Here is a 12,341-nt window from a genome sequence, read left to right as displayed (position 1 = left end):
GTGGCAGTCGAGCATTTGTACTGACCTTCTGGAGCCCACCGTTCTCCTCCACCAGCGGCGGAAGCACACCGGGGCTGCTGCCTGGCGGGGCATCCACATTGTAATCACGGAAGCAGCAGAAGAAGGAGCTGAGGATGCTGCGGCTCCTCTGCTTCTTCAGACTAACGTTGCACTGAGAGGCTGCGAAGAGAAACAGGGCCCAGTGTGGTCAACTGTAATTCGATGATACCCAAGACCAAGTCATGACCGGAAGACGAAAGGTACCAGGACGTCCCTCTGAGAGACTGCTGTGTGACTCCTAGAGGGCCGGATGGCTGATGAAGTCCAGTCCTGCTGGCTGGACAGAATTCCCCTGACCTTGGCCCAGTGGGGGCTGTGTGCTCATTAGCCAACCCATCCCCGGGGTCAGGTGCCAGCTGCATTCCTGAGCCCAGCAGATAAAGTCCTTCAACCCCGCACAAGCTCTACTTCAAAACACAGATCCTTGCAGGTACAAATCAGACCTGGCCCTCACTGAGAAGCAGTTCTCTTTGAAGTGTGAAGAAAGACTCACTTGGAAAGTGGGTTCCCGGATAATCCCTGCTCACCACAGACATAAGACTAACTTCATGGGTAAAAAAATAAGATGTGCGAGGGCACAAAGTAGCCGTCTTCTTAAATTCTGCCACTTGTCAAGGAGCCGATAAGAGCCTGGACTTAGAGAGCCTAGGGGCGGACGCTTCCATCACACTTAAAACAGAAACTGCAGGAGAGATGGGACAGAACGCGAAGGTTGGCCAGGACAGAGCCCATCTTCATGAGACCCAGGGCAACACTGTGCCACCCACTCAGTCCCTGGCCTGCAATGGACTGAGGCTCCAGAGGGAGGGATGGGTCCTTTGTGTTATCTAGGGCTCACAAGACAAGCTGCCACAAGTCAGAAATAAAAGGCAAAAATTAGTGCTGATGAGAAACATGCCTCCGGGGGGGACGCTGACAACTTGGAGGTGCAGGAGCGTTTTGCCTGGGAATGCAGTCCCACCACATGCCGCGTCTGGGTGGGTCAGCAGCGCTGCACATGGGCTACCGGCACAGGGCCCATGCTGGGGGCTGGCGGGAAAATCACCACCACGGGGAACTGCTCAGAACGCGTGCTATTGTGACTGGGTGTCCATCTCTCCCACAAAGGGATTCTGGCATGATTCCTCTTTGTACACCCGAGGGATTTGTATAGTACCCACCCTCTCAAGAGATCACAAAATCTTTGCTGGAAGTCTACAGGCTCCCTTCTACCAGCACTAAAACCAAATGCATTCAGGTGGAAATTCTGAAAAAGGACAGAAAGGCTGTTTTGCCAGCAGCTCGACAGACAGACCTGGATGGTTTCTAGCCAGGGGTTGGGCAAATGGCCTAGGAAGTGTGAACTTAAGATCCTCAGTGGGAATTGCCTGGTGGTCCAGGGGTCAGGACTTGGGAGCTTTCATTGTGGGCACCTGGGCTCAATCCCTGGTCCAGGAACTAAGATTCTGCAAGCCACAAGGTGTGGCTGGAAAAAAAAAAAAAAGATTTTCATTCACTCAAGATGAACTTGAGAACCATGAATCTTCGGAAAAGCTGGCTATTTTTTTTTTCTTATGAACCCTTAGGTATATGTCAAAGGGCATCCATTTTCTCATTTCAGGCTCCACACGCCTGGCCCGACTAGACCAGGCCACGAGGACCACCAGGCACAGAGACCTCCTGCACAGCAGTGGTGGCAGCCACCGTGACCACTATTCCCCAGGGCTGGCCCTCTGGGCGGAGCACTTCACGATTCTCATCTCAAACCACCCTCCCAGCCACCCAAGGAGACAGGTGATTGCTTCTACCTCATTGCCGAGAAAATGCAGCTAGGAAGTGCTTGTGCCAGGACTCAAACACAAGTGGGCCTGTCTCCAGAGCACATGCTTTCCCCACGCACCACGCCGAAGACAATCCTGAAACAGCTCGGGTCAGATTAAGACGGAGGGAACATGCCAAATGGGGAGAAAAGCATGGCCATAAACTCATATTTAATATAAATGATTGCTTAAGCTGTTCTGCTGTTACTATGGGTGTTTTAGTTTTTATGGCTCAAATAACTTAGTCAGAGGGAGAAAAAACTGTCTCTTCTCTGGTTGATAGTACATTTCTCTACAAGTAAACAAGCTGTTTGTTCATGTCTTGCAGACAATGAGCTGTTAACACCCAGGCCGGGCAGTAAATAGCTCTGCAAAACCCACTTTCCTGGGTCCTGTTTTCATCAACAGATCACATAAATCTTCCCCATAACTAACAAACTAACATATATATTAAAAAAATTCCTGACTCTGGAGATCATGAGCTACTTATAACTTCTACCATATGATTACTTGCCTGTTTGGCAGCCACAAACAGGGCTGCAGGGTTACTATTTGCTTGGGTCACTTGGCAAACCATTGCCCCCAGTGGGGAAATGGCAGCTCACTCTGCTCCCTGATCGGTATAGGAAGAGGTGAAGCAGCTCAACTGGTCTCACGTCCAGGGCTGTGGGAGGGTCCGGGCATCTTCCTGCTAAATAAGGTCAACATCAGGGCCTGCAGGAACCACCTGGAAGCTGGGGGTTCTGAATCGTCTAATCACTCTTGGGCTGGGCTGGGCCTCTCAAAAGCAGGCTAGCAGGGGAAATGGATGGATTTCCTGAGGACCAGTATAAGCCTCACCCCGCCTGCGACCCTCGCTTCCCTGAAAAGGTCAAGGTAGGGCTGGGTGGGTCTCCTGACCCTGCTGCCTTCCACCCCAGTGGCCACCTCTCCACTGGCTACAATCCAGAGGCCCTTGATTTACTCATAAGCCTCTGCTAAAAGGGTTTCACAGTTGATGTATGAAATCAAAATCTATGTTGCCATGGAAAAATGTTTATAACATTAGGTCGAAAAAGCGAGATAACTGTATATCTGACTTGATCATAATTGTGCAAAACAAACGAAAAGAGATTACAATAGAGAAACGCCTGGCTAAATATATATATATCAATGTTAATGCAAATTGTCAGATATGAGTATTTACATCTCTTCCTTCTGTATTTTCTAAATGCTTGGTGGTCATTATATTTTACTCTAACAATGCAGAAAGAAAATCGTCTTGTTAAGCTTTCTTTCAGCAACTTTGTAAAGCTCAGGAGAAACCACATCCTACTCCTAAGCTTAACCCTTTAGACTTATTCCTCTGCTTTCCATTCTGTGAGGTTTGAAGTGAAAAGCAGGAGAGGGCAACACTGTAAGCCCTGCAGGAGGCAAATGGCCTGGCTGTGGTGGCCCACGCTCACCCCCAGATGGCAAGATCGCCAGCATGGAACACACCTACCAAACTAGCCCAGATGAGGCCCGTGTGAAAAGAAGGTGCCAAGTCCGTGGTCTGCCCCAGCAGAGTGCTTTCCACTGGCTTTCTCCCCTGGCAGCCCACCTGGCCTCTCACCGTCCCTGGACACACAGGCGGCCCTGCTCCTTCTCTTTGCTTAGTCTTGACTCAGCCTCTCACCACCTGTCTTCACTCACCCCTTTGAATGTCCCTACTGATAACACGAGCAGTCTCATGGTGGCCCAGGGGGCCAGAAGATGGTCTGTATCAGAATTGTTAACAGTAAGATATTAAAAAAAGACAGTTTAATACACACACCTCCTGGTTACACTGAGTTTAAGAATATTTTGGAGGAATAAAGGGATAGGAACTTCAAACATCAGTCTCAAACATTTCATAAAGATACTCATGTTTTATCAGATTTAGGAGGCAAACATCATCAAAAAATCATTCCAAAGCTTTCTGTTGCTTTCCCCTGGATCATCTTCCTGCTCCTCTCCATGCCCACATGTGCACCTGACTTCTGGTTTCTCTAAGGTAGACTCTTCATCACACTCACAGCCTACCTCCCGCTCCTCCTCTCCGCATTCCCCACTTCTGGAACATCCCTGTTCTTCAGGGGCTGGTTCAAAGCCCACCTCTTGGAAGAAGCCCATTCCAGTGGAAGGGGTTTATTCCTCTGCCACTGAGCTCCCCAATAAACATGTGTATGTCTAGGCTACATCTTCAGCCCATTCCTCTCTCCCAATTTCCAGGCCACTTTATCCACCTGCCCGCCAGACAGATGTCGTCTCTGGATGCCTCCTAGGAATCCCTCACCCAGCAGGTCCCCTCTTCAGCTGGAGCACCAATCTCCTGGTATAAACATCTATGCTTCTCCCTCTCATTAAGTCACTGGGTTTGATATTCTTAGCAGCTCTTAAGCCTGTCCGCAACAATGCCCTGGCTCTGTCATATCCCAGCTGAGGCCCTCAGCTTCTGTCTCTGGACCACCACGACAGCTGTGAAGCTTGTTTCACCGCTGCCGATTCTGAGTCCCCTAATAACTACTGACAGGACCCACCGAGATGTAGCCCGAAAAGCGAGGCGATGGTTTGGTGGTCCTAAGTGTGGCCTCTGCAGTCAGCTTCCCAGGTACTGCCTCGACCAGCAAATGTATGTATGGGACCCAAGTTATATGACTTAGGCTTATTGTGAGAGTTAAATGACTTCTTACCAAGCACTCGGAATGATGCCCATCACACGGTAAGCGCTTCATAAATGTTAGCTCTTATCATTACCATGAGTCTCCTAAAAGCTTTTGCTTCATACAGGAGTGGGGGTTCTGCAGGTAAACCTTGGATCACAGGCTGGATTCCGTGGGTACACGTTTGTTCCCTGGCACCTGACAATTAGGAGGCCCAACTTACTATGACAGATCTTGGTCACTTACACCGTAATTTAGAAATGCAAAACTAGAAAAATCTCAGAAGTGAGTTTACTCAACTGGAGAGGCAGAGATGAGAAAAGAAAAAGGAAGAAAAGGAGGGGTGAGGTGTCCAGATGAATGCTGCTGGGGGCTGTTCACCTGCTTCCCTTAGGAAAAGAACAGTGCTTTCAAGACGAGGTGACGGAGCATCCACTGGCTCAGCTCTCCTCTGCTGGGCTCTGTGCCTGCCCGTCTGCTTTTCACCCGGGAGTTCCTTGCCCCTCACTGTGCATCAAAAGGAGCACCCTCCCAGGTGAGGAGGCCAACAGACCCAACAAGTCTCTCCTGCAGGCTCCCCTCCTGGGCCATTCTGTCCTGCCATCTCCCTCAGGCCCTAGGCGTGCAGGTCCGTCAGAAGGACTGCCCCGCTTCCTCCCTTAGTTCTGCTAAGGAAGATGTGCTCAAGGTTGCTCCCAGCAGCTGTCCTTCTCTCCATACAGGTGTATGGCCCCTGAAAATGGACTCCCATAGGGTAGGACTGGGAGATCCCTGGCAGGGCCAGATGCGGTGATCCTAAGATGTCTCCATTTCTCTGAGCAGCCCTAGGTAGGAAATCCTTCTCTGAGAAATCCTGAGAAAGGCTGTAAAGAGCTGGAGATGTTGGGCACAGGCCTCACCCATGTGCCCAGTGCCCTCTGACCATGTGGGGAGTGTGTGACCTTGAGGACAAACAGGCACGGGGCTCTGTTTTCCAGGACACATTCTGAGAGCAAACGCTTCCCTCTCCACTGCTGGACTTGATGTCACTGCAGCTGAGAAGATGAAGACCCTGCTTCCCACTCAGACAAACCTTTCTCTTTCTCCGCCAAGGGCTGGGGAGCTTCCACCCTCCAGCACAGCAGACGAGGGGCTTTGAGAGTGCCTACAGATGGGGCAGCTGACATGAGAGCAGAGATGGCTGCCTTCTTTGAGTCTTCAGTCCTCAGGGTAAGACAGGAATCATCCCAAATACCTTCCCAATCCCTCTGGGCAGAGTGCTGGCCCAGGAGCAAGAACCAATATCTTCAAAGCACCACCTGCCGCCGGGGAGTGTGGTAGAAATGCAACATTTTTGCTTATCAGGATTCATGACCTGTCCTTCTGGTTAAAGTTTCACCACTGTCCGCCCAACCAACTCTCAGTGCATCGCCACAGCCCAGCCAATCAGAGCTACGTGATAGGCTTAGGGACGGGCATGTGACTCAAGCTGGGCCAAGGAACGTTAGCCTGGGGACTCAATGCTACAGCTATTGAAGATGTTCTTTCTTTGTTGGTTTGCAAAACTGGCAGGATGTAAGCCTGGAGCCACTAGGGCCATCTTGGCCACCAAGTGAGACGCACCTACCTGATCACATGAGCCAACACTGGGGAGAAAGTAACTGAGCTGTGGAGAGGGACAGGCCTCAGACAACACCATCTGTGGACCTGGTTTCAATACACCAGAACTTTCTGGCATTTTAAGCTATATGAAAGAATAGATTCTCTTTTTCTTTTAAGCCAGTATGGATTGGGGTTTATGTTATTTGGAATGGAAAGGATTATCCCCTGAAGATGTGGGCTCCTAGGCATGGCAATGTAGAGACACTGATGAATCACACAGGCACCGTCCTAACCTCACGATACACACGCCCAGGAGGAGACACGGGAATAAGCAATTCTGATACAGAACAACCCTTGTTACAGTGGGGTAGCCCAGGGCGTGGCTGGGGCCTGGAGAAGGGCTCATGGTCTAGATTTGGGGCATGGAGGGTAGGAGTGATTTCTTAGAAAGAAGTCTGAGAACTGGGCTGACAGCTTCAAAACATTGTTGGAGGGGGCAGGGAAGTAGGGAAACAGCAGTGTGGTCAAGGCCCTGAAGTGAGAGGAGCATGAAATCTGAGAAATCAAAGTGGTGAAGAGTATGAGACGGGGGTGAAGTCAGCAAGGCCCTTGTAAACCACGGTGATGAGTCTGGATTTGATTCTATGAACACGGAGAGTGGTGTGATCAGATTTGTACCACGTGTGTCATGGCTTTGACTTCCGTAATTGGAACTACTGAGTTTAAATTTTAGATTATGGCTAATGTAGGCTATTATATAAAAGATTTCCAGGATATTTAAAAACCACAGATGTGGATTCTTTCTGTGTAAAGCACCTAGAATGGAACTTCTTATTTAAAAATCGACTTTAAATACAAGTTACATGGAAATAAAATGGGCTTTAGAGGGACATTTGGGTTCAAGTCTCTCTCAGCCCTGCATTTTGTCTGTCAGTGTGAGTTCATCTACCTAACCCACACCAGTAACATGGGCATACCTACCCTCCCAGGGCTGTTGCATGGATGCAGTGAAAACAGGATATTTTTGTGTATGAAAGAAAGTCTACCAGTGCCTTAAGATACAGCAACAAAAACTTTCAGTCTAAGCCCAGTGCACTGCTGCGCTATGAACAGAAGTTAGCTTGTACCCAGACAACAGTACTCACAAAAACAGCCTGGCTTTAGGAGAAAACACGTAGGCAGACCCATTTTGTTTTTCGTTATGTGAATTCTAAACTTAGAACGTGAAGAAGCTCTTTAGAACTCTACCTCCTATCTAGTGAAGGCTTCTTTGTATAATAATAATAATGTTAGAAAGTAAACAAGTAAGAACCAGGTCCACATGTGAAACTTAAAGTAAGCCCTAGAATTCAGGCCTTTTCAAGGAAGTCTTACTTGAAATATGATCAGAAATAAAGTGTTGTAGTTAAAAGCATGGAATGCCATGGGGAAAGTCCACCGAGACTGATGGTGGGCTTTGGTCCGTCACTGGGACGAGAGGCAGAAGGCACCACTGAACCCACAACCGGTGGGCATAAGAGGCCGAGAAGGGCGTGTCTTCTGGTCATCCTCTTCCACTTCCTGACCTGACTGGCTCCCTTCTGTATGCAGACCCCAAGGCCGGCGTTTCCTAGTTACTGTGGTAGTTGCCCACGCCACACCACCACTGCCCTTTGACAATTCTTACGCTCTGACCTAGTTTCAATTCCAGATGTAGAGAGGCTTAGGAACCATCCCGAACCCCAGGCTGCAGAACCAGAATATCTGGAGTTTACCCAGGATCAGGGCTTTGCACACCATCCTCTGTGAGCATCCCACAACCATCCTTGTCTCTGATCTGGTCTATAACTCCCAGCGTCGCCCCGCCACCCCCATCTCTATATGATCAAAAGAGTGATTCAGGGTCAAGACGAAAGTAGCTGACACGTGGGTGGGAATGTTTGCTGCTGCTGCTGCTGCTGCTAAGTCACTTCAGTTGTGTCTGACTCTGTGCAACCCCAGAGACGGCAGCCCACCAGGCTCCTCTGTCCCTGGGGTTCTCTAGGCAAAAACACTGGAGTGGGTTGCCATTTCCTTCTCCAATGCCTGTGAATTCATCCCCAATCATTCAAGTGTCTCCCCAAGAGAAGAAACTGCATCTTGGCAGCTACAGAGGTCAAGGTTCACCTTTCATTTCCACGGTGCCAAGCCAGCCTGAGTGCTGGCACAGGGTCCAGACTGCCAAAGACCCAGTGTAACAGAATTTCTAGGAGAAAACTGACTTAACAAACAAAGTCTATGGCTAAGGTGTCAAAGCACCGAAACCTGCCCTCAGAACCAGTTTCTTTCATGTCTTGAGCAGAACCAAGAAAGGTACTACACGGTAGATTCGCGTCATCCACATTATTTACAGCAGAATATTAAAAATATGCAGATACCAATGTTATCAGAGCTGCAAAACTGGACACCAGAGTTTCCCACAGTAAGACTATTTCTCTACCCCTGTGGATGTCAGAGCACAGTACAACCCTGAAGAGGCCATACGACTGCATTTACAACCACATTACCACGGAAAAAGCTAAACACACTTTTTTAAGGAAAGTGGGGGAGTTCCTCTCAAGGGTCGGCTTTTAAATGAATGCACCACTTCTTCTCTTCCAGAATTGGGCTGCAATCTCTGGAATGCATCCCAGGGCCATGGTTTGGAATGAGTGTCTAACAGGAAATTCTGGGCAGTCTGTGCATACATTACATTCCTTTCCCACCCTGAATGAGTAGTCAACAAACACAACTTTGCTCTGTTGGAATAAAATGGGAGGTGTGGGGGTGGGGAGAGGCCAGGGCACAGACCGCGCAGGGTTCAAAAGCAGATGTGGCTGCTGAGAATTCAAACATCTCTCACTCCTAGAAAAAGGACTTAAGTCACTTTTTGAGATGTTCCATCAGTCCCGACTCTATTTGCAAAGGATCGATTTGCCCAGGGAATTACATCCGCCACTCTCTGAAAGAAACGTGCCTTTGGAAGCTCTTTTTCCTGCTGCAGCCTGGAACTGGCAGTGGTTCCTCTAGCAGTGAGAAATAAAGGTGGGGGGCCGGCAAGGGCTGATGGCTAAGAACTGGGCAGGAGAAACCCCAATCTCATCCTCCAGAGATGGGAGGATGTGCTTCCTTGGTTCACGGTTGGCTCCTAAGAGCCCACATCAGCTGAGCGCCTTGTTTGTGTGAGCCCTGACACAGCTCACCCGTGGCCTTCACCATGAGCAGTTGCCCATACCATCACCCCATTTTCCGATGAGAAAATCAAGGCTCAGAGTCCATACGAGTATGCAGGGACGGTTCTGGGGTTCAAAGCCAGAGCAGCCGGCTGTAGGGCTCCTGGCCTCCCAACCCATTTCCCTGTCTCTCCCCAGCACTTGATGGATTTGGGTTTTACTTCCAGGGAGAAGCTCTGAATATGAGGCCTTGGACCACCTGCCTTCACTCCAAACACTGTACTCTGAAAAGCCCCAAATGAACCTATAACACTCCCAGCAGCCCTATGAGATGCAGCCAGACACAGAGGATGTGCCTGACCCCTGAATGTCTCTGGGCCATCAAACTCTGTGACAGCGTCCCAGGAAGGCCCCTCAGCTGGGAATGCCTTTCCTGGCCTCAGCGCTCCTGCAAAACCCTGTGCCCACGTGACGCAGCTCCTGTTGCAGGGCTGGAGATACACCGGGTCTGTGTGGGTCTAGAATATGAACTCTTAACCATCACTGTACAGAGTCTGTTTTTCATACTGAAAGCCAAAATCAGTAGCGGAACAAAGGATTTAAACAGATAACAGACTTATCTCGAGGAAGCAAAGGTTGACATTTAACAGTAATCAAATTAACGAAATGTTTAAACAACAAGGCCCAGTTGTGGATTTAATAAATGAGCAGAAATGATAAAAATAAAAACAGACAGCCAATGGTGGTAAGGTTTTGATGGCCTGGGCCCATTTTCTCACATGTTGCTGGTAACTCCATTATCTGGAACAAGCCATATGAAAAACAGGTGAGTGATGTGTCAAAGACCGTGCTGCACTCACACCAGCGGTCTGAGCATCCAGCAGAGCAGGGATGCTTAATTAAATCAGCGCACAGCAACTGGAGCGAATATTGTGCAGCCACAAGAAATGACCATCGTGAAGACACGTGGGGAGGCACATGTGGTCAATGTCAGGCAGGGCATCTCAGACGCTGCGCTGTCCAGCACTTGTGACTTTGTCTTCTGCTCTGGACAAGCTGGGGAAGGCAGCTTCCAGAAGGTTCCAAGGAGCTACCTCCTTGGAACACATGTTGTTCATGTCTGAGTTCCTAAGCCTAGAAATACATTGGTGCAAAACAGGCCTGTTGTAATGGATGTTTACTGAACAAGCAGATATGTGAAAGGTAACTCAGAACAATGAAAACAACTGATATGTTAAGCAACAGCTTCTGAGATTCTTTAGGAGCACACTCAGCCCCACAGCACGCCTTTCCTGGGAAGTGCTCTTGCCCACAACAAGCCTCCCTCCTCCAAGCAGTTTCAATCTATGCCACGCACACATGGCCAAAGAAGCCAACGCACAGCTCCTGGCTGCGTTTAGTAAAGGTCACAACTCCTGCTTTCTATAAAATAAACAGTGCACGTTTTCTGAAATCAGAGAGATTATATGAAATTCACCAGTGGAGAAGGAAATGGCAACCCACTTCAGTACTCTTGCCTGGAAAATTCCATGGACAGAGGAGCCTGGTGGGCTACAGTCCACAGGGTTACAGTGTTGGACACGACTGACTGACTTCACTCTAAGTAAGCACAGCAATCTCTGGATACTAGGACTAGGTTAATTATAATTTTTCTTTATATTTTTGTATCGCTTCTCAATTTCTATAATCTACTCATATGTATAGTGGAAAAAACTGAGTAAATATTTAAAATGCTTATTGCTACTTAAAAAAATATATATGAATGTTTTTACATTTCATGAGATACCCTTCTACAGCCTTAGTTTGATTGGTTGTATTGGATTCCACTGAATGGATGTGCACTGTGCCACAATTAAACTAACTTTGCATATTTGTGTTGTTTCCTTTAAAAATGTGTCATTAAATGCTGCAGTTTGTTTGCAACAGCAATGTTGGGAATAGTCTAGCTGTTTATCAATGTGGGACAAAATATAATACATCCCAGATGTGCAACATTACACAGTTGTCAAGGAGAAGGCTGCAGTTCCATGCGCACTGATAACAGCTAACACTTATCTTATGTAAGATGCACCAGGCGGTGTTCCATGTACTTTATATATATCTTGACTCACTCAATCCTTTCAGTAATCTTATGAGGTAAGGACTATTATTACACTCATTTTCTAGACGAAGCCCAGAGAAGTTAAGAAACTTGCTCAAGATGACATAGCTAGTAAGTACTAGGCTTTATTCAAACCCAACTGGTCTGGGCTCTTAACCTCCGTATTATACAGCCTGATAAGGGAGCACATTCTGAGATACAGTAAATAAGAGAAGCAGGGTACACTGAAACATACAGTGTGCTACCATTGACCTTCAAATACAAAATCAAATAAATTAACAAAATAAAAAGCACAAGCATGTGCATATTCTTATTGATGGAAAGAGTATCTCTAGAAGGATTTACTAATGTAAGTAATTGCTTGACCCATGGGAGAGGAGTGTAGAACACACCAGAAAGGAGGAAGAATTACTTTAGTATCCTTTGGATTTTGCATCATGTATTAAAATAATAATGGCATACTGTGCATCATGCATTATAATAAGTAAAAAACCAAACCATCAAAAATAATACTGCAGGGAGCACAGCGTACATAATTTTATGTGCACGTCTGACTTATCCCCTTAGAAGAAATTCCTAGAAGTATAATTGCTTTTCAAAGGCCAAAGTCTTTGAGAAAAAAAAAAAATGTCAAGCCTCTAGATAACTGTGGACAATCTGCCGCCTAGAGAGGCGGTGTTGATGTGCACCCACCCCCTCACGGGGTGCTCCACTTAGGCTGTGCAAACACGGAGACTTGAAAGGGCCTCTGCCAAGCTGAAAGGTGAAGATGGCAACGTGCTGCTGCTTTAATTTGCATTTCTCAGGCTGCCATCTGAGTTCTACAATCTTCCGTATACTTTCTGGTCATTTCTATTTCTTCTTTTGAAAACTGGTTGTACGTTGTTTTGCCCTTTATATTTTGACTTACAAAAGTTTCTTTGATATATATCAGAAACATAATCCTTGGACTAATCTGTACGCTGGA

The 12,341-nt window shown here is 47.7% G+C and overlaps 1 protein-coding gene across 2 annotated transcripts in view; it reads right to left on the bottom strand.

Annotated features, from left to right (window-relative positions):
* Window positions 1–12,341, bottom strand: part of CTDSPL (CTD small phosphatase like) — a 127,905-nt gene that overhangs the window by 30,872 nt on the left and 84,692 nt on the right. Inside the window, exons 1-2 of one of the 2 annotated variants that reach the window (XM_006077033.4) lie at window positions 5,595–6,056; window positions 26–180 (exon numbers count right to left, since the gene is read on the bottom strand). In XM_006077033.4, the coding sequence (XP_006077095.1) occupies window positions 26–180; window positions 5,595–5,688 (249 nt within the window). In that variant the 5' untranslated portion in view covers window positions 5,689–6,056. Of the gene's footprint in view, window positions 1–25; window positions 181–5,594; window positions 6,057–12,341 lie in introns of those variants that run through there. The other variant, XM_025271972.3, reaches the window with a different exon arrangement.

Source organism: Bubalus bubalis, chromosome 21, assembly GCF_019923935.1.
Source record: "Bubalus bubalis isolate 160015118507 breed Murrah chromosome 21, NDDB_SH_1, whole genome shotgun sequence".
In the NCBI taxonomy this organism is placed as follows: domain Eukaryota; kingdom Metazoa; phylum Chordata; class Mammalia; order Artiodactyla; family Bovidae; genus Bubalus; species Bubalus bubalis.
Note: the sequence above shows the minus strand (reverse complement) of the source record. Positions and strands in the feature narration are given on the sequence as shown.